Here is a 23,226-nt window from a genome sequence, read left to right as displayed (position 1 = left end):
TCATTTAACAAGATGTTCTACAGTTTCATCTATTTTCCTGCTAATGACAAGATCTTATTCTTCTTCATGGATGAATAATATTCGGTTGTGTATATATGCCACATTTTCCTTATATGCTCCTCCACAGAAGGAACCTAGGCTGACTGCATAACGTGGCTTTTGTGAATAGTGCCATGACTAACATGTGTATGCAGCTATCTCTGTTGCATGGTAGCTTTGATTCCCTATGGTATATACCCAGAAGAGGTATAGCTGGATCACATAGGAATTTTATTTTTAGTTTTGTGAGAATCTTCCATACTTATTTCCATTTGGGATACACTAGTTTGCATCCTCTTCCACCATGTACAAATATGCTTTTACCCCCACATACTGTTGTTCAGCATTTGTTGTCATTTGTTTTCTTGTTGATGGCTTTTCTCACTGAGGTGACATAGACTCTGTTAAGACTTCATTTGCATTTCCCTGATGGCTAAGGATATTGGGCATTTTTCATATACTTATTAACCAGTTTGTATTTCTTTTAAATATTGCCTTCTCAGTTCGTCTGGCCATTTTTGGTTCGTTTTGTGGAGTTTAGTATTTTGAGTTCATCATATAACATAGATATGAATCCTCTATTACACAAACAGCTTGCAAAGATTTCCCCCATTCCACAGGCTTACACATTGAATATGTATAAAATTTGGTTCTGATGAACATGAATAGGAATAAAGCTCATGAGGTAGGGAGATGGTTCAACAGCTAAAGGTGCTTGCTTGCAAAGCCTGATAGCCAGCATGCATTTCTCTAGTAGCCACATAAAGCCAGATGCACAAAATGGGCACATGCATTTGAAGTTTGTTTACAGCGGCAAAAAGCTCAGGGATGCCCATATCCCCCCCCCCCCCCCCCGCTGTCTGTCTGTCTCCTTCCAAATAAGTGAAACTATAAAAGAAGCTCTTGGGGGCAAACATGACCTGGGGGATCAGACTTCACAAGCATCCTATCTGCAGACCAGAAACTCTGAATTGGGAGCAGAATAGGAAAGAGGAAAGACAACAGGAATCTATAGTTTTGTGTCTCTGATTACAACAAACACTGCCTTCTTATACACAAATTTAGCTAACTAACCCCACTGCCATCCTGAAAACATCACACTCTTCTCCACAGAGCCTGCCTTCACTGGGTACCAGTAGGTGCCCTCTGGGGAAAATTATGCCATGTGAGCTTCTGGGCAAGGCTAGACAGCCTCAGGAAGGTGCTGGCTGCAGGCTGCATGTGTGCCTCCATTGCCCCTGCAGCTACCACTAGTATAACCAAGCCCAGACCTCAGGAGTCTCCCAGCATTGACATCTACTCTCTTGAAAGGAAATTATAAATGGGTTTGTCTGGACCACCACATGCCAAGCCCCTTTGCCAGCACAGGTTAGCTCAGACAGTTAGTTAGACAGAAGGAAAATAAGTTAAAACAACAGTCACTATATCTTTCTGAAATCTATAATCCCAAACCTCAGACCCTGCTTCTAGGTCTAGCCCAGAAGACTTTTCTTCCAGTTTACCTCTTGAAACTGACATCTCCCATTCCCTATACTGATAGAATATTTCTCATATGCCTACTTTAGAAAGTGCTCTTAATCTCTATGTAGATTTCTAGACACAAATAGATTCCAGTTGTTGTCCTGCCACAGACGTCACCAACACATGGAAATCTGGGCCAGCAAGGTAGCCACTCATTATGTATTCACCTAGGGGTCACTGAATGCCACCTGGCAACATTGCATCTGCTGCTTCCATTTCCTGACCCTGAAGTTCATTATAATCCCCTGATAAGGTGCCCAGAGGATGTTGAGTATGTTATCATTCCTTAAGGAACAGAAGTAAATAAATGTAAAATGGTGAGTATGGAAGTGCTATGAACACTTAGAAGAAAGGTTCACTAATGGTCTAATAATAGATTGGCACTGAACTTTGAACAAAGAAATAAATGGACTTTCTGATCCAATTATTCATTAGTCTTTTTGTTTGTTTGTTTGCTTTTGGTTTTACGAGGCAGGGTCTCACTCTAGCTCAGGCAGACATGGAATGCACTATGGACTCTCAGGGTGGCCTCAAACTCACAGCAATCCTCCTACCACTGCCTCCCGAGTGCTGGGATTAAAGGCGTGCGCCACCATGCCCAGCTTTATCCATTAGTCTTTTTAAAGACTTAACTATTCACTTTCTCTCTCCTTTCTCACATATAATACAATTGTGCCAGCTGCAAGTTGTTAGAGCAGTACAAGATGGTTATTAATACTGAATTTCAAAAACTAAAATCATGGGATGTGGAGCTAAGTAGATATTGCTATTGCTTTTATGAACAAATATGGGCCAGCACCAAGTTAAGGGCACTGTGTATACAACCTTGCTATCTTCCAAGGTAAGATCTACTACAGCATCTACTTCATCAAGAAAAAATTAAAGCTCAGAATATTTGCAACTAACAAGGGTTCAAAACACTAAGTATGAGGACTCTCAGGGACACAGGAAGGACATATGAACCTGCCTGGGTGGTGCTGTCCATCATGAAGGTTCACGTCTAAGAGGAAGATGGATCATTTAGACTCAGCTTTCCCCACCTGTCGTGAGTTCCTCGAGGATGGCTAATGCTGCGCTGTGCTATGTCCTTTACTGGGCCTTCCCAGTAGGATGTACTGGATAAACTATAATATTTCAGACATCATGAGAAATTGCAAAGAAATCTACTTGCTCTGAAAAAGACAAAGCTTACACTTCAGTGATCAGTAGGAAGTCATTCAAGCCTGCAGCCTCTCTAAGGAGGTCTAAATCATGGTCAGATTAATGCCCACTATATCCCTTCACAACTGTATTCCAATATGAATAACATCTGGGAAAAGACATCACCATAAAACAAAATCATGAGAGCTTAAAGTTGCCTGGAATTCAGGCTATGAACACAATTCAGAACACAAGATCCCTTTCCAAGACATACAAGGGCTGTACCTAGTGACCTAACTATTGAGTTCAGAAGCCCGGGGCTCCCACAGTGAGTTCAGACTGCTCCAGCTTCCCTTCTCTGCCTATAAGTAGACACATTTATATCCATTCCTATTCACACCAGCCCTAGCAGTGCCTTTCCCCAGTAGGTTCCTGCATGCCCAGGAAGATGCACGGGCACCTTAGGTGTCTGCTCTCATTATTAAAGAATCAGAAGGGGAAACTCACATTTGTAGAATGCTGACACATCATAAAGGACATCCACATTTATTTCCACACTAGAGCACCACATCATGTCTGTATATGAAGCAAATCAAAACTTGGTACTTTCCTGTTGGAGTTATGAAAATGGACACTCAGAGAGTAAAGGAGATTTCCTGCCATACTGTAAAGCCTATGGGAAGATGATGCATAGAATTTAGCTCTTGGGACTCCTGTTGCAGGGTCTTTGCAGTTCATAGCACTGCTAGTCTAGTCATTAGCCCATGTGCCTCTCTGTAGACACCCTCATGTGACTGCCAGTCAGGTTCAAATGATGAAAATAAACATTCATGTTTCAAGGTGCACAGCAGAGTTTCCAGGGAAGTCTGGTACCATCACTGCCTCTCTCCTGCTAAGAACTTGCTAAGGAAGTCCATCAGGTAAGTGTTCTTTGGAGTGAATTACTTTTGGAATACCCTCATCTGACTTCTGATCAAACTCTTCACCAACAGTATAGAAAGTAAAAGTCTGATGAATAAAATGTTGACTTATGACATGCATTTGCTTCACTTGACCTATACTGAGGATCTGTGTCTGCAAGACAACTGGGAAAAAAAGCACTCTGGATTTAATTATATTACAATCTGCAGTTGGGTTTCATTGAAGTGGCATTTATAATTGGCAACATTTTTAAGCTGTTTCTAGCACTGTTATATGTAAAAGTGCATTATTATCATTTATATGACTGCAGACTAAGTTAGCTGACATATACATCCCATAGGTGAGAAGGCAAGTCACTAAAAGACATGACTGTCACATTTCCATGAAATAAAACAAAATATATCCAGGAAGAAACTGGATCCTAGATTTGGCTCAAATAGCATATGGAAGGTTTTCAAAATTAAATAGACATTGATTGAGTGCCTCTGTTCTGCTCAGCACTGGGGAGTGATCAAAAAGATATAAGGTGTGCCTAAAATAGTCAAAGGAGAGGGTAACTCAGGATATGGAGGGCAAAGTAAGTTTGTCATATCAGCTAGGTAGATAGCTTGGAAGTTAAGAGCACTTGTCACAAAAACATGAGGACCTTTCAGCAGAGACTGCCAACTTTCACTCCTTAGAACCCATGTAAAAGGCTGGGCATAGCCACATATGTCTGTAGACCTAGTCCAACAGAGAGCAAAGACCAGAGGATCATTAGGACTCACTGACAGACAGCAGATCCAGGTTGAGGGCGAGCCATCTCAAGGAGCAACAGGAGAAGGACACCAGCGTTCTGGCTTCTACACTCAGGTGCATGGTGCACACGCACATGCATTTACCACACGTCACACACACCATACCACACCACATGTATATTCTACACACACATGCAAAAAAAAGTCATATAGTATTTCAATCATTATATAAATATCATTATATATTGTTTGTTGACTACTATATGTCAGACACTATGGTAAGCATTTTATTTAAGTCTTATAACAGAACAACCATAATAATAATTACTATTATTCCAATTTTACAGAAAACAAAACTTAGATACAAAGAAGAAATTTGTTTAATTAAGATCATACAGATAAGAAGTAAGGAAGTCATGAATGGAAGCCAGATATACAATTCTTCAGCCCATGTGCCCAGTCTCTCTGCTGTGTATGGAACAAACTTTGTGAAGGGCTGGCTCTTTGCTGTCACACTGAAGACTAGACAGGAAGAATGGGACAGGTCAATCTGAGGGTAACAGGCTGCATAAACCAATCATGGGAGCAAGACATGTGAAAATCCCTGAAGAAAATCAAAAGCAGGAAGCGAAATCAGTTGGCCAGGGTGAGATGCTCAACTTAGACACCACCTAGGAGAGAATTCAGAGGCTTGAGCTCTGTGCAGGCAAGGGAGGGCAGAAAGGCATGATGGCACAGCAGCAGCACACTCGGGAGAACTTGCAGGAGAGACGAATGAGTGACCTTTGTAAAGTCTTCCACAGACCCTCCTGCTCCCTGATTATAGAAGGTGTTTTTTAAAAAGTGTCACATTCATCAATGAAGAGTATGAGCATAAAAAGGGAAAAAAGAACTCTCAGGAGACATTGAGACATTGACAGATGGCCCATAGGGGGGAAATAGAAAAGAAAAGAATCAGAGACAGCCCCCAGCACTGCTTATTCCAGGTGTCAACAGTGGATGGAACTTTCAGCTGACGTACAGTTGGCAAGGAGAAGGGAGTTTCAGGTAGGAGGCCTCCATTCGGCATTGAAAATGTAGAGGCTTGAACAGTTAATACATTGCAGTATCTAGAGAAAGAGGGCTAGCCTACGTTTAAAACCCTCCAGAAGTAAAAAGCATACTTCACTCAGCACAAATTCAAAAGAAATAAAAGCTGTCATTTTACTTACGGGCTACTTCAAAGGCAGGACTCTATGTAAAAAGTAGAACTTTGCTAATATAAGTGTCACTACTGCGCCTATTATATTTCATCAAAGATGCTCAAAGTAAAGAAATTCATAATATGCAATGAAGACCATTATAAGCTGGAAAGAATGAAACGAAAGGAAATACACCAGAGTGACGCTGTTATCCCCGCTTCCTGCAGCTTGCTGCCCGCACTGGCCATCTGACAAATAGGAAACACCAGCTTTTCCTTATCAAAACACAAAAGAATAAAAAATTATCTAACAGTTTCTCAGCAAGAAGCCATTAGACAGATGTAATCATAATGGAACCAAATATTCCTATAAATAAAATGTGTGCATTTAGAACCACATGCAGAGTTTAAAAGCAGCTAACACAAAAGGTAAGGAGAGTTTCCCCCATGTATACAGTGGCTCAGATGTGGTTGAGCAATTCAATTGGCCTCCAAACCAAAAAAAAAAAGTGAATTTACAAAAGAAATTCAGTGTCCATTAGCTTAGAATTCAAAATGATCCTCATGGAAAATCCAGCTATGGTGACAGAAGCTTCAATTCTAAAGTAAACTTCTCTCCTGTGATCACTCATCCACAACCAATCACAGAAGCATGCTACAGCCATACTTAACTGTCGACATATTTGCTTTTAAAGCAGCCTGACCACATGGCTCACGTTCTGGATGCTTGAAGGCAGCTGACTGGCCAAGCGGATGAAGCCATACTATCTATATTCTTCTCACAAAGATGCTCCACTACTCATTGTAAAGGACATAACCAACAGCTCCAGCAGGCTTAGAAGAGGGAAGGGTGGGAGCTACTTGAGAGGAGTTTTCTTAAAGAGAGCAGTGGAGTCAACTAAAATATAAAACTGGATAGATCCATAAAGTGTGACATTGAGAGGCCATCCACCTTCACCGTCAGCATATGGACAAGACAGAAAGTATATGAAATTCAGGTATGTTGTTTAACCATGTCATAAAATATGCTTATGGTAATATTCCAAAACTTGCCTGAAGTACTCTGCAATTTATAGGCAGGATATGTGTCAAGGTAGTTTGGTGAATTCATTATTTGAAACCCAGAAAACCTTTTCTCCCAAAGAATAATGTTCTTTGTGGTAACTGGCTTCCCAAGACAGAACATAAGATTCTCTTATTGTATAGTGTAATAAGGCATAAATGCAGCATAAATCGTTTTGTAAAAATAGAATCTTATTATCCTCTACAGCAGTGATTTTCAAATTATGAGTTACAACCCATGAAATCAATTTAGTAGGTCTTTCAGTTTATTTTTTTAATGGAATGGAAGAAATGAAATGGAAAGGAATTACAAAGATCAGAGTACATCCAACATTATAAGGGAAATTATTATTCTTGGAACTTAATTTCAGAGTTATAGGTATAAGTACCTTTGTGTAATTCAAAATAAACTTCTCACTGTCGGTTACAGTCAAAACAGTGTGACTGCCTCTTAGGAAGGCTTCCATGGGGTGCCTATGACAAAGACAGTTGAATAATACTTACTGAATGAATGCTTGAATGGATTGATAAGCTCACAAAGCATGAATAAATAGAATGTTAATATTATACCTCGGTCACCTGATGTTTGTGATGGGAAACTGCTATCTCTAGAATTTTTTCATGCTTAGGCAGTAAGAACAGAGAGTTGGCCAGCTGTAATTCCCTCAGGGTGGTTCCCTTGGCCTGGGACATGGTCTCTGGCAAGGTAAAGGCTATAAAGAGAAAACATCAAGAATAAGGGGGTTCTGCAGGTGAATGGAATTATTCTCTAGCAACTATGTTCTTGGAGAGAAGGAGCAAGTTAATAGTGTTGCTTAAATTTTTTAAACAAAATTATAGAATGCCTAGTTAGTTCTGAATTTTAGATGAACAGTTGCAAAGAAAATCATAATCCTTCAGGGTTGGAAGATCAGTTTGAACTATCAGATACTTATTTGATGGAAAACTATGTACAAAGTGCTATATTAAGTTATTAAAGAAGGAAAAGTGCATAGCTCTTGATGTTGAAGAGGTCAGAGATACATACCATAGTATCAATAAGTTAGCATGTGTTTAAGTACTTTATGGACATGGACTCATTTGACCTTTACCTCCCTACATCAAGAACTGTTACCCACATTGAGGACATAACTGAAACATAAAAAGAAGCTAGGAGAAGTTGTTTCTAATAACACACACACACACACACACACACACACACACACACCATATTCAATGGACTCCAGTAAAGGGCTGGATATTGTCAAAGGAGTGGATCTGGAGACAAGGTTTCAACCGATCCTTGAAGGCAGATGAAACTTAGATAGGTGAATAATAGGGAAAGAATATTACAGGCAGTGAAACAGCATGAAGGGGTCAGGACATGATCAAAAATGAAGGCAGACCAAAATTGCTATGATATAAAGAATATAGTAAAAGGAAGGAAACAAGAAAAGTACTCCAGGCCATGACCAACCTGAGGAGGATGTTGGTATGCTCTGCCTAATCTGCAAATAATGGAGAACCACTGAGGAATTTGGAGTAATGGGATAGACACTGTGGTGGTCTGAATAGATGGCCCCCAATATATTCAGTATTTTATTAGTGTGTAGTTTGCATCTACAGCCACCTGGCTAGAGGTATCACTGGGTGGATCTTAAGGTGTGGTGGTGGGTTTCAGATTTCAATCTAAAGATATGCAAAGCATGCCTAGCTGAGTTCCTGAAGTGTGCTGTGCTGTGTGGCTTTGGCTGTTTGGCTTGTGCTTCTCTCTCTCTCTGCTTGGTCCTGTGAAAGCAGGCCAGCTTCTTCTGCCATTATGGAACTTCCCCTGGATCTGTAAGCTTCAATAAATATTCCTTCCTTTATAACTATGCCTGGTCTGGAAGTTCATCACAATGAACCTGAAGCTGTCTGCTATAGACACCATATTTGATTTGGCTAGAAGGTACTTATACCTATAACTCTGAAATTAAGTTCCAAGAATAATAGTTTCCCTTATAATGTTGGATGTACTCTGATCTTTGTAATTCCTTTCCATTTCATTTCTTCCATTCCATTAAAAAAATAAACTGAAAGACCTACTAAATTGATTAGAAGGTGTTGCAGTCCAGTTCTCTTTGCTGGTAGAAATCACCCAACCAAGAGCAGCTTCTGGGAAAAAGAGATTTATTTTGGCTTACAGGCTCGAGGGGAAGCTCCACGATAGCAGGGGAAAACGATGGCATGAGCAGAGGGTGGACATCACCCCCTGGCCAATGTAAGGTGGACCACAGCAACAGGAGGGTGTGCCAAACACTGGCATGTGGAAACTGGCTATAAAGCCCATAAGCCCGCCCCCAACAATACACTCCCCCCAGGAGGCATTAATTCCCAAATATCTATCAGCTGGGAACCTAGCATTCAGAACACCTAAGTTTATGGGGGACACCTGAATCAAACCACCACATTCCACCCCCAAGGTGCTTGCTGAAGGTGGAGGAAATACAGAATGGGTAATAGAAGAAGGCAGTTACATATACCAGCTAAGGCCACGTGACCAGTTACAGAAACTAGGACTGTGATTGCAATGTTTCTGTCCTGCCTTGATGACAGTGTTTGTATCTACACCAATATTAAGATTATATCATTAGCTAACTGTTGAATTTATATTAGACCCATTGTATTAGAGACTAAGCTTGTGTAGGGGGGAAGATTTTGCAGTTCCGGTTGTACGTGGGATAGTTATGTGATGTTAGGTGGAATTATGAGCTTGTGACTGTTTTCATTTGGAAATTAAGTATGATGTAAGGAGACATGATTTGATGCCAAGTTGACAAGGGGTGGACTTGTGATAGTTAAGGTGTTGTCAACTTGATCCCTTTAGTAATCCACAGGCTGCTTCTAGGAAGGATCAACTAAAGGAGGAGGTCCTTCCCCCAGGGTGAGCCCTTCCCCCAGAGTGGGCGGCCCTGCTCAGAGAGGGGCTTGATATAAGGAAGCTCTGGGTAAAAGAGTTCCCTTTTCCTTCCTTCCTCCCACTTGGCTGCCAGAGCTGCTCCCTACCTTGTAGCATGGATTGAAGACCAGTGCGGACTAAAGACCAACATCAACTGAAGACCCACGTGGATCGAAACCCAGCAGCTCCTCAGAAAGCCTCCAGGCTTTCCGGCACCATCTGCAGTGCTGGGTCGGGACTGCTGAGGCATCTGGCCACGTGGACTGAGCAGCTACCAGGTTCAGTGATTCACGGGCTTGCAACTGCTATTGGACTACTGTAAGCTAATCCAATAAATTCCCTTTTTAAAATAATTCATTCTAGCAGTTCTGTTCCTCTAGAGAACCTTGACTAATACAGAAGGCATTGGGAGAGGATTATGATCAAATTAAATTATTTTCATGTATGAAGATTATCAATAAAAATAAAAATGATTTGGGCAACAGTGCAAAGGATGGAGTGGAACATACAAACATCAGAGGCTAGAGGATCAGGTGAGTCAGTACAGGTGGCTGGCAAAGCACTGTGGCTCAGAGTTAGGGACTCACATCCTAGACCAGACCCTTACTAGAAGAGTGATGTGGGACAACTCTCTGAGCCTTGGCTTTCTCATTCATAAAATAAGAATAACTGCATCACTTCCTTCATAGAATTATCAGGGGGATAAAACCAGGCAACATATACTATATATGTATAAAAATATCAACATTTTGTTCAATGAGAATAGGCTAGTAAAAAATTTCAGAACAAGGATAGGGAGATAGATCAATTAGTAAAGTACTTGCCTCCCAAGCACAAGAACCTGAATTTGATCCCCAGTACCAATGCCAGGAATGAGGCTGGAGAGATGGCTTAGTGGTTAAGCGCTTGCCTGTGAAGCCTAAGCACCCCGGTTCAAGGCTCGCCTCCCCAGGACCCACATTAGCCAGATGCACAAGAGGGAGCATGCGTCTGGAGTTTGTTTGCAGTGGCTGGAGGTCCTGCTGCATCCATTCTCGATCTGTCTCTGTCTGCCTCTTTCTCTCTTTGTCTGTCTGTCACTCTCAAAATAAATAAATAAATTTTTTTAAATGCCAGGAATGAGCCGGGCGTGGTGGTGCACGCCTTTAATCCCAGCACTCTGGAGGCAGAGGTAGGAGGATCTCCACGAGTTCGAGGCCACCCTGAGACTACATAGTGAATTCCTGGTCAGCCTTGGCTAATGTGAGACTCTACCTCGAAAAACCAAAAAATAAAAATAAAAATAAATAAATACCAGGAATGGTGGTGTACACTTGTCATCTCAGTGCTGAGGCGGTGGAAGCAGTCAGCCAGTGCAGCCTACTTGGTGAACTGCAGGCCAATGAGAGATTCTATCTCAGAGGAGGTGTACGACACTCCTAAAGATGACACCTGATGCTGTTCTCTGATATCCACATGCCCATGCATGTACACACACACACACATTCAAAACAATTTAAGACACAAGAAATGATACCCAGTAGGAGCTACCTCTAAAGGACCACCACAAATGAGCCTCAGCACCTTCTCCATATTCAGTCTGCATTTGAACATCGGTGGGAGTAGGTAAGATACTTCTGGACATCCTTGAGAGTAGGTAAGGTAGTCCTGCCATGCTGGTCGTGACGTGTGGAGGACAGTGAGAGGACAGGGCCTCCCCTTTCCTTCTTTCAAGAAAAGCATATTTGGGAATGAAGGTTACAACAGAAACCCAACCAAAACAACGACAACAAATCAGATAGCTATATTTGGAAGACATGAGTGAACTGAAATAACACAAGCCTAGGCTAGCATTCTCACTTTACTGCATATTATAAAAGTCATGCTAAGCAAGGAAAGAATGTCAGAGCCACATGTTGGGTCAGGATATGCAGAGACATTTATTGTACCAATAACTGTGGGCTAAGTCCACAATGCACGACCCATATACCTCAACAAGGAGGGGCCAATGGGGAGGGGGGAGGTCACAGATAAGCCTAATAATGGTACCAAACTGCCTGTACTTGCAGAATAGAAAACTAATACAAAAAATTCTTTGAAAAAAATAAATAAAATTCAATTAAGAATTGGGACCAAAAAAAAGTTAAAAAAAAATATGTACACTCTTGAAATCTTGAATTTTCTCATCTACGCAATATGACAGCTAATACTTATACCATTAGACATTTAGGAGGATATTCAAGACCAAGTATATTATACCTTTAGAACTATATAGGTGAAGATAACTCATAGCTGTAATAGGTACTTGATAACTGATAGCTATTATGTACTATGTGTAGACTAAAATCAAGCTATACTTGAAGTCATGCAATAAAACTGGTGGAGATAGAAACTGGGAATGTGTAGAATCTATTTGACTGTTGGCATTTGTAGAGACCACACTCATTTACCATGGCATGTAACTGGACATTCCTTTTGTATGGGACATAATGAGTTTGTGCAATATAGGTGACTCCCCAAAGGTGTCCCATTGGGTTAGACAGTGACAGATCACAAAGAATGAAAATGCAGGTACACTGTGGAGTGAGGGAAGAAGAGCATGGAAGATGAAACAGCAGTAAAGTACATTATTGTGCTGCCATTTTCTATTCTAGAACTAACTCATCACCAGAATTCCATCACTACAGAATTACCCAAAGCAAGACTGGGGCCAAAGCTAGGGAATATGTTCACAATATAGCAGGGCCCAAAGAGGACAGAACAGATGCCAGGGTCAGATATATGTGTGCTCAAGTACACGGCCTCCTAAACCTGGAAATGCTATCTGTGTTTGTGTGTGTGTCTGTCCTACCTCTTATGGCATCAGAACACACAGGAAACCAGCTGTTTCTATAGATGTCTCTGTCTTGGTGTGGCAAAAACATTGTAAATATCCAGCCTGGTGTCCAGAGTATTGCCATGGCCCTGAAAGAAGCTTACTCTTTTTGGTTTTTTTTTATTAGAAAAATTTATTCTCAAAGACTTGGTTCCCAAGTTAAAATCTGCTTTACAAAGAAGTAAATCAAAAAGTAAAAAATAACCATTTAGACACTCTGTGTTTCCCATATATATCTTCTATCTATGAAGACGGTAGGCATCCATTGGTGCTGTTTTTTGATCACAGTGACTTCTTTTTTTGTCCCCTTTGTTTACCATAACATATCAACCATCAACCATCCACCTTTGTCAAGCAACTGCCAGCATGAAGGAGGTCCTATGCTCCACTCAGTGTTCAGACAGAATCTCTTCTGTGCAAACTTACTTGACCTGTGTGAGGCGAAACTACATTCTTTTCCACATTCTCACCAAAATGAATCCAAATGCCACTTGTTAGGGAAACACCCGCCTCTTCTCCCACTCTCCCTGAAACTAACAGGAACCTCTAATGTTAGAATTCGAGCATTTGGTGGAAGTAAAAAGCTGCCTCAAATTCTTTCGATGCCCACTTTCAAGAAATGAATATTACAAAAGGTTTATATCTTTCTTCCACATTTCTCCCACATTTCTCTCCAGAGTGTATTGTTGAAAGTTTTTTGTTTGTTTTTTTTTTAACTAAGAAAGCAAGCATGTACAAAGCAAATTCCTGACTCAGTTCTTCATCTGTTTGGACACTAATTTTTTTCCCCAAAGGTAGGAAAGAATGATTACTTAACCTGCAACAACACTGATGACATGTGATACCTAATGTGAATTTTAGGACAATCTGGCCAACACTGAATCAATCATTTATAGAAAGATAGATAGCAAGAGTCAATGCCACAGTTAGCCCTGCCTCTAGAGGGGTGCAAAATAACACCAAAGCAATACATGAGGGGTTACCAAGGGTTGGAGGACTTCCCTGCCACTGGACTTTCTAAGAGATAAAATAGCCACTCTTGTAATCGTCTAAATATGCCTGGGACTAATTTAGGGAGTCACCTCCTCTCTGGAGTAACTGGGAACCAAGCATGCTGAAAAAAATCAAGATGGAGGAGCTTCAGTGGCCAAACAGGTTATCGCGTTCCTTATATAAAGTTAGCTGGGGGACAAAACAGGTAGAAATATCCAAGAGGCAATGCCTACAACCAAATCTCTTGGTGGAGGCTTTTGGAATTTCAGAACCAAAGGCCAAGTACAGGTGAAGAGAAAGCCACAGTGAAAGGCACTTGTCCAGAATGACCTCCAGATGCAGCCCAATGCTCCAGCGAAGCAAATGAGCTGTGTCATTGGTGATCAAGGAGACAATTGTCACTGCAGGCCTGGGAAACTTTCCTTTCTTGGGCTCATCGCTATTTGTTTTTGATTTCAGCCTCCAAATGCCCAGGCATTTCCACCTGCTTCTTCCCAATGCACACTGTTCCCAGCTCCTCCTCTTCATTTACTACTGGGGTCTCCCTACTTCAAAACAATTTTGTTACATTGCAGAGAGATTGGGTTGGGCAGCTTGAGCCTTAAAACTCCAAGGAATGCTTCCACCTGTACTCTGAAGGTCGGAGAAGCTACAGCTGCCAATGGTGGGATGCACCCCCACAAGCAGCCTGGAAGCTAAGAAGAGTTTGGAACCTGAAGGACAGACTCCCACGTGACCGAGAGAGGAAACCAATGTCTGTCTTGCTCTGCCCAGTCAGGAAACTGCTGACATGGAGAGCTGAGGGGCATTAAGGTCTGAGGCTGCCAGGGAGGTTGTGAGGGCAATGCTTGGAGGGCACAGAGCACACACACTGGCTGGCTCTCTGATCCAGGCGTGATTGTCAGGTAGAGTATGTGAAGGAGGATAGGAGAGAGACAGACAGACACTGGGTTCTGATTGTAGGGTGGGTGTAGGGGTGTGTGTATGGGGTGGGGGGCATAAGGAACATGAAACTGTCCCAACTCAGTTGCCAATAGAGGTTTCCATACGAAACAGCCGATGCCACCACCTTGCTGGTAGTACAAGCGAGAGGAAATCAGCCACTTCCTAAAGATGCTTACAGCAGCAGCCTAGTTGCCCAGGCAGGTGTAAGCAATTAGGTGTACCTGCCTTCAGAGTGGCATTGTGCTCACGGGATTCAGCAAATACCATTTCCCTCTCCATTCCCAGTGTCTCACGGAAGAAGAAATGGGGAGAACTTAGGAGTTCGTTCCACGCTGGAGGGTGGGGGAAAGGGAGTGGCTAGAAGACGCAACAAGGAGGAAACAGCTTAACCCAGGATTTTTTTTTTCCTCCTTTAATAATTTAGCAGAACCAAATGTAGGCAGCGAAAGGGGGCTGCCGGGAGGCTGCTCATATTCAAATTTGCCTGGCATGTCAGGTAAGGAACACCTCGCAAAACTCGACACAGAAACGTGTCCACCTGTCACCTCGGGGCAGTGAAAACCAAAAACAAAACAAAAAGATGCTCCGAGAGCCAGGGAAGGGGGTTCAGGCTTGGGGCTTCTGTTCTGCCAGTTACCCTCTCCCTTGGCCCGCCCCATTAGTCCAGGGGGACACCAGGCGGGTGCACTTGTCACCTGGGCAGGGAGTGGCCCTCCCGGGCTGACCGCGGTCCTTGCAGGACACACCCTTACCTACCTCCAGCCTGGGAGAGGAGCCCTTGCTCGGCAATGCGCAGCCCAGAAGCTCGGCGAGAAACTTTGCCATATACGAGCAGGGAGGCGGGTCTGGTCTGCCTCCGCGCTGGCCGGTCCTCGCCCTGCGCCCAGCCGGGGGCGGGCAGGGCGGCCGGGATGCTCGAGGACTCACGCAGGGCCGGGGGCTCGGGGGCGAGCGGCCCCGCGGGCCGACCGGGACGGGACGGGGGTGGTCCGCGGCTGCGGGGGTGCAGCACGGGGCTCCGGGTTCGCGGGAGCCCCCAGCCGCGGAGCCCCGGCTGCGCTAGCGCTTCCCGCTGAATGTCACGATTACCATAGGCGAGGAGGGCCCCGCGAGGGGGTGGCGGGAGGGCCAACCGCGCCGCGGGACCCGCGGGCAAGGGCAGCCGGCGGGCACTGCGCGGTGGCGGCGTACCGATAGGCCCGCCCGCCCCTGACAGCGACGCCCACAGCCGCAGCCGATGCCCGGAGCTGGGCAGGAGGCCAAAGCAGGGGAGGGTCTGTTAACCCGAGGTGACCCAGTTCCCCAGGACGCCTCGGGTTCTCCCAAAGGCAGGTGGAGAAGGTTGCTGACACCTGACTGCCAACCCCCCCACCCCCCGCAGCTGCCCACTGGGGCTCCCCGCAGGCCCGCGCCAGCCCCGCCCTTCCTTTGGGGAAGGGAGCGGGGCTCCAAGCCTGGAGCAGGAAGCCCGCTCCTGCTCCCAACGTTAACCCGTGTCTTTGAGTGGGAACCGCTCACGTGAGCCACCAAAGGGGAAGGGGACTATGTATAGGCTGGGGGATTATTCCATAATCGCAGCCCCCTGGTCTTGGGTTCAGTCAGGAGGGCCAAGGACAGGTGTGGTCCTGCTTTTCTGATGCCCTCGCTGCAACCTTCTCTCTTGAAACCGCGGGACTCAGGAGCCTGCATTAGATACCTAGTTCAACTCACAGCCATGGCATCTCAATTTAGTGTGCACGATACTTTCCAGCTTCAAATGTTTTAATTTATATGTGAGTTGGAGTAAGAGCCCCTAGTAGAGGCCAGGAAGCTAGAAAGGGCCAGGAGGGAGGAAGAAGAGGGTAGGGCTTAAGGGGAGGGTATAGTAGATATGTAAGCAGAGGGGCAGGATGCTGGGGGGCGGAGGGGGCAGAATGAATTGAGGTCAGGGCAGGGAATGGGGAGAGGAAAGGGTGGCAGGAGGTTTAGTCAAAATTAAATATATGATGAATAAGTTATGTTAAAGCCTACTTCTTATTTATTTATTATTTTTAAGCTCACACTGTATTCTCAGGGTGGACTAGAATTCACAGCGATCCTCCTACCTATGCCTCCCAAGTGCTGGGATTAAAGGCGTGCACCACCATGCCCACCAAAAGCCCCCTTTGCTAGCTAATATATATATTAAAAAGACAGAGTCAAGGGCAGAAGTACCCTATGGGTGGAGAATGCTGTGACCAGAAGGGCAGGGCAGCTAACAGGCACACAACAAAATTTCAGTACCAGGGAAGGATACCTTCCAGTGAGGTGTTTGTTAGGGAAGCCTTTGAGGCCCCCTAAACAATGCAGGCTATTTCTCAGGCTCTTGGTTGCCCACCAGAGCTAGAGGCCAAGACTCTATTACTGAAGACACCACATGCTTGGGCTGCAGGGGGTCAAGAAATTAAGCTGGATTTCAACTGGAAGACTACTCTCTTGACTAGCGATCATGGTGCTGGAAGGTGCTACACAGCCTGTTGGGAGAAAAGTCAGCAACGGTTTTGACCAGCAAGGAATCTTGCAGTCTACAGAGCTAACTAGCCAAGCTAAGCAAAATGTGCCTACTAGTGCAATAGTAGCATGTTTGTGATGGAGGAGACCAACTGCTTTCTGACTGGATTTGAGCACTCTCCACAGGAGGGAATTCATGCCTGATTTTGAAAACCTAGTCAAAAGCCTATAATTGGGGAGGTCATAAGCCCTAGGGGAGAAACTATTACTGTTGTTCGGCTAAATGGATATAGTATGTCCATCAAATTACCCTCTAAATATTTGTGTTTATGCCCATATATTAATGTGACTGTCACTTTGGTTAGGAAAGCTTCTGTTTTCAGATGGCATTGACCACTGTGAAGAGTCAAAACTTAGCAAAGTGCTGAGAAGTGACAGTGGAGTGCTCAGCACAATGTGAGACAACTCTAGGCATGCTTCAGGGCCCTGGGACCACTGCAGAAGGGATGGCAGAAGGACTGTAAGAGCCGAATGGAGGGGAGGAGTGCTTTGCAATTCTGTCTTCCAGACGTTAGGTGGCCATTGCATTCATGGTCTCACTCACGATGACTGATGCAATCTACACAAGATCTGCATAATATGAAGGGGGGGGGACATCAAAATAGAAGAGGAACTAGTTGGAAGGAAGAAAGGGATCAGTGGAAGGGGGTAGGGGGCAAAGAAGGGTGTGGGAAGGGATTATCATCAGGGTACATTGTGTACATGAATGGGGGTTATCAACAAGATATTAAAACAAAGAAAAGACTGTCGATTTTGTTTAAAATGAGTTCTGCTTCACTAAATTTGGGACTGCCTCGGGATCTGCTTTTTTGTTACACACCCCCAGAGACTCACATTCAGGCAGTGCCAGGTGGTACTTTGAGAAACACCGCCCAATAGGGTCAAAACCAGAGGTCAAGACTGACAAGAACTGTAAGATCACGGGATTCCGTGACAGGCAGGAGCCCTAGAGGAAGTTTGAACTAGGAAGTCTTTATTACTGCAAGTCACACTGTAGGCAGGATGCATGGGGCATAGAATAGGCACCCTGTAATGCTTGTTGGACTGCCTTCGAAGAAAATGCCTGGTGATTGGCTGGATGGCATGAGCAGGTGGGGCAGACTTCCTGATTCTCTTCCCTAATTCTAGCTGGAGCCCCAACCACACTGAATTGGAGAACTACGGGGCGGGGTAGGGGGAAGCATGTGGTTATTAAACTAGCTTCAACATATTATCTCAGACTTTTTCAAGCCAAGTATCTTTCACAATAAAAAAAAGTTATTAAGAAAAGGTGTATTTTTGTTTATTTATCTGAGAGAGAGAGAGAGAAAGAAAGGAAACAGAGTGAGAGAGAGAGAGTATGGGTGCACCAGGGCCTCCTGCCGCTACAAACAAACTCCAGATGCATGTGCCACTTTGAGAATCTGGCTTTACGTGGCTGCTAGGGAATCGAACCTAGGTCGTCAGGCTTCTAAAGCAAGCGCCTTTAATGGATGAGCCATATCTCCAGCCCCCAAAATCAGTTTTTAAAGCTCTGCTTTCATCGTTTTCGTTCCAGCTCAGGACGCGTTCAAGTGCTCCCTCTGCCATGGCCTCTGCCCAGCAGGAACTGCTCTAGTGCTGCCTCCACATCTCTCTGACAACTTCTTTTGCAGAGAAAACTTCTGCTTTTAAAGGGCTTGTGCAATTATATTAGGCTCATCTGGATAATCTTCTAACCTTAGTCAAGCTCTTAGACATTTTAATTACATCCCATGCAGTGTAACACAATCACAAGATTGTGAGAGCTCTTCTAGGCTCCTGCTTGCCTAATTATTTCAAGGAATAAGTAGAGGTATATATTTAAAAATGTTTTATGTTGGGAGACCTATAAAAAGAACCCAATAAATGTTAGCTCTTTTTTTTTTCCTACATGTGGCACTTTAAATTATTTTAAAAGCCAAGAATCAAGCAGATTGTCCAACACCACAGAGGAAGTTTGTGTCAAAGCCAGAGACACACCTAGGGCAGCTGGAATCATGGTACTTAGATAGTACTTGGTACTGCATCATTGAAAGATGGGCACTAGGAGGTAGGCAGAGGATGGATAGTGATGGCCTGGGGCAGAAGACTTGAGGAGTGTGGCAACCATGAGTAAGGAGCAGAAGGAACATCACAGAGAGTTGTTTGCCAGAAATGATTAATTGTTTTTCGTCCAAAGAAGCTGCACTGAATCCAGACGGAAATGAGAAAGTAACTGAGCAGAGGCGTTTTCTCATGATGAAACCCATCAGTACATTCTCTTGTGATCTACAGTCTTTCCTCCTGTGAGCTCATTCTCTCTGTACCTTTCTCTCCTGCACTGTAGTGTCATGAGGAAATAAATGTGTCTGACCCAGCCCAGATAGCAGCAACACCTTTTCCAGGGTGTGCCCAGGCCAGAATCACTTCCATGTCTGTTTCCTGCTGCCATAGGTAGGGCAGACACAGACTCAGAACAAAGAGAGAGAGAGCGAGAGAGATGAGGGAAGGAAAGAGAAAAGACAACAAAAGGAATGAAGGAAGGAAGGAAAGGAGGGAAGGAGGGAGGGAGGGAGGGAGGGAGGGAGGGGAGAAGGAAGGAAGGGAAGGATAATAGAAAAAAAAGAGAGAAGGAGGAAATGATCTAACCATCTGCTCCTTCCCCATGGAAGGTTTGCCTGCAGCAGCAGTCATTAAAAAAGTTGTTCATGGGCTGGAGAGATAGCTTAGCGGTTAAGCGCTTGCCTGTGAAGCCTAAGGACCCCGGTTCGAGGCTCGGTTCCCCAGGTCCCACATTAGCCAGATGCACAAGGGGGCGCACGCGTCTGGAGTTCGTTTGCAAAGGCTGGAAGCCCTGGCGCGCCCATTCTCTCTCTCTCCCTCCATCTGTCTTTCTCTCTATGTCTGTCGCTCTCAAATAAATAAATAAAAAATGAACAAAAAAAATTTTAAAAAAAGGTTGTTCATATTCTTTAGTTCAGTATTAACATTCTAGATGCTTTTTAGTTTTATTTATTTATTGGCTACCGAGAGAAGGAGAGAAAGAGAGAGAGGGCATGCTAGGGCCTCCAGCCACTGTAAACAAACTCCAAATGCATGTGCCACCTTGTGCATCTGGCTTATAAGTGAGACCTGGAGAATTGAACCTGGGTCCTTAGGCTTCGCAGGCAAGTACCTTAACTGCTAAGCCATGTCTCTAGCCCAAGGCCTGCTCTTTTAGCAGAGGGTATTATGTTGGTAGAAGAGAAGCTCATTTGACCCTACAGGCATGAAACAATTTTAAATGCAACTATCTTTGAGTGCTTTTATGACTGTTATCTGTTCCTAGATGCTTATGGTTTTAAAAAAAAGAGCAGTACTTGAATCAGCCGCCAGGGTGGGAAATTCTTGCTCTGCCCATCACCAGCCAAGGGATCTCAGGAAAGTGGCTGCCATTGACTAAACTTCTATTTCCTCACCTGGGAAACAGAAATACTAATAATGCCTACTTCATAAGAATTTACTAATTAGTTAATACTATTATCTTATTATCATACTCATACTGATAAAGTACTGAGACTAAAGGAATGGTAATATGATTAATCACACATGCTTAGCTTCTGGCACTGAACCTGGCACACCGTACTGATTGGATAAATCGCTACACAGGCAAACAGATGAACAAAGGCACTGGTTACATTGTTAGGAAACCAAAACATGCAAGTCTAATCTTGAGAGGTGGGTTTAATGTATTTACAGCTCATGCAGTTAGGACAAATATACTTTAAGAGAATATTTGATGAACTACAAAATATCTATGTATATATTATCAGTAAGTAACAGTGACATTATGTAGCATGCTAGCATATCCTAAATTTGTCACATGTTTGCATGTACATGTGCGTATGTGGGGGAATAAAAGAAAATATGGCAAAAGGCAATCATAGTGTTCTTTTAGTTATTATTTCAAGGAATGTTTTTATTTTATATTTTACACATTCTTGAATTTTCTATATTTCTGCAGCAAATCTGAACACAATGCCCATTGAAACACTTTTTTATGATCCTATATGTAAGAACTTGAGCATTTATTAAAAAAAAAAAGATCATCAAGGGCTGGAGAGATGGCTTAGAAGTTAAGGCACTTGCCTGTGAAGCCAAAGGAGCCAGGTTTGATTCCCCAGTACCCACACAAGCCAGATGAAGAAGGTAGTGCATGCATCTAGAGCTCATTTACAGTGGCTAGAGGTCCTGGCATGTCCATTCTCTCTCTCTCTCTCTCTCTCTGCCAATCTCTCTCTTTGTAATAAATAAAATAAAATGGTCATCAAGGACTGGAGTAATGGCTCAGTCAGTAAACTACTTGCTATCTAAGCATGAGGGCCCGAGTTTTGATCTCCAACACGGGACATGGTCGTGCACCTGCCATCCTAGTGCTTGGAGGCAGAGACAGGCAGATCCCTGGGTCAAGCTGACGGGTAAGCTCTGGTTCAATAAGAAGCTATCGTCTGTACAAGTAAGATGTAGAGGGATTAAGGAAGACACTCAGTGTCAACCTCTGGCCACCACATACACATATGCGCACCCTCACCCACTCACACACATAGGAACATGTGTAAACCCACCCTAAACACACCAAAAAGTTATCAAATTAATTCTAACTGATTTAATATCTTACCAGTTTAATGAACATTTTAGAGTGATCCAATTAATACAACTAAATCTGCTATTCCAAAATGTCCCAAAGTGCTCTGTGGTTTTGTGGCATTCTACTAAATATCTTCCCGAAGTTGATGTGGAAGACTCCCACCACTTATAGACATTGCTGCCATCCCAGATAGCAAAATCTCAAGTAGAAAACAGGATATTTTAGAACTGACCTATTGTCTTCTTCTGTGTGGATTAGAGGTTATGGAATAAACCTCTGGAAATTATCATTTATCCAGAACAAATAATTCTGGGTGATGTAGGCCTGTCACCCTATGGAGCACGCCACATAGGGGATCTTGCTTTCCCTGTGGCTCTTGAGGGGACAGTTTCTGTTTCAGTTGCTGTGACTCCACTGTGGTCAAGAATGGAGCAGTCAAATTAATCAACGATTCCAATTAATTACTGTCAATGCAGCACATGAATTACCACTTTTCAAAAAAATTAGGTTGTCACAAATTGCTATTAACACTGCAACTCTACTGAAGGTTTCATAATTCTTTCATGATATGGAAGGCACCTTTGGTTCTCTTGGGGTATCAGGTCCACCAGCAGAAAAAATGAGGGGAGACACTGGTTAAAAGGGATTTTCAGTCAAAAGGGATGCAAGCAAGCCACGTTTTCCTGTTTAGCAGGCTGATGAAATGCTCACTGAGCTCCTTACGCTCTGCCTGAGATAGGCTCTCTATTTGTCTGTGATATTTTGATTGTTATTCCACAGGAATACAATAGTAACATTCTATTTTGCAACAAAGAAAATTAGATTACAAGTTATTCCGCAAGCCCCCTCCTCCTCCCGGCTAAGATCACACACCATACAGAGTTACAATGGTGCCAATTACAACATCTTTTCATGCACCGTGTGTTTCTTTGGCTGTTGATGATCTGAATGAATTCCATACCAAATAGCAGCTACTGGCAGCGATCAAAACAATTTGGGAGAAAATAGTTTCATCTTCTGTATTCAAGTAACGCTATTGATTTAAACTGAATATTTGCCTCATTTCATTCTTGGCTCCTTCCCGGGCCCCCATTCTGTCCTGCCAATACAGTGGGTGAGTGACAAAGCTGAGAATATACACTAGGCGCTTCTATCCCTAGTTGCTAGACATCAATTACCATGAAAGAGTGTTTCTACAATCATTTGGTCCAGCCTCCTCCCACTCCTACCCCTCCCCCAGCACACACTGTTACAGAGAATAAACCAGATGCTCAGGTTAATTGTTTAAGTTTGCAGAGCCCCTCCCTGCAGCCGGGACCAGAGTCTAAATCTCCTGACAGCCTATGCTTTTCCCACTGAGTTAATGCCTCAGTGCCTTACTTGCCATGTGCAATGCTCCCCCTTTCTCTAAACTGTTCCAGGGCTGAGGTTTTATCTGAAAAATACAAGTGGACCTTGAAGTCGGTATAAAATGAAAGAGAGAAGTAGGAAGGGACAGGGAGAGAACTCAACATTGTGTTCTAGAGGTATAGTTCCATATCATGGGAATTTGGGACCGTGGCATAGTGAGGTGCCAAGATATACTACTCTGAAACACTGAAGGGAAGAATTTTTGTCGCACATCTTGAAGCTGGATGGTCAGCTCCCCAGCCCCACCTTGTTGGCCTGAATGGAAAGGGAAAGATTTGAGGTTTGAATCAATAGCCTTGTCTGACAAAAGCAATTAGTTTGCTTAAGGAGGTTAGCCATTCAGTGTCCTGTCAACCATCTCCAAATTCAGCT

General features: G+C 43.6%; 1 protein-coding gene across 2 annotated transcripts in view; it reads right to left on the bottom strand.

Annotated features, from left to right (window-relative positions):
* The window catches only part of Rasgef1b (RasGEF domain family member 1B), a 568,755-nt gene extending 553,575 nt beyond the window's left edge, over positions 1-15,180 (bottom strand). Inside the window, exon 1 of one of the 2 annotated variants that reach the window (XM_045144030.1) lies at positions 15,066-15,180. In XM_045144030.1, coding sequence (XP_044999965.1) covers positions 15,066-15,134 — 69 coding nt within the window. In that variant the 5' untranslated portion in view covers positions 15,135-15,180. The remainder of the gene's footprint in view (positions 1-15,065) is intronic. The other variant, XM_045144031.1, reaches the window with a different exon arrangement.
* Positions 15,181-23,226: the final 8,046 nt, after the last annotated feature.

Source organism: Jaculus jaculus, chromosome 2 (genome assembly GCF_020740685.1).
Source record: "Jaculus jaculus isolate mJacJac1 chromosome 2, mJacJac1.mat.Y.cur, whole genome shotgun sequence".
In the NCBI taxonomy this organism is placed as follows: Eukaryota; Metazoa; Chordata; class Mammalia; order Rodentia; family Dipodidae; genus Jaculus; species Jaculus jaculus.
Note: the sequence above shows the minus strand (reverse complement) of the source record. Positions and strands in the feature narration are given on the sequence as shown.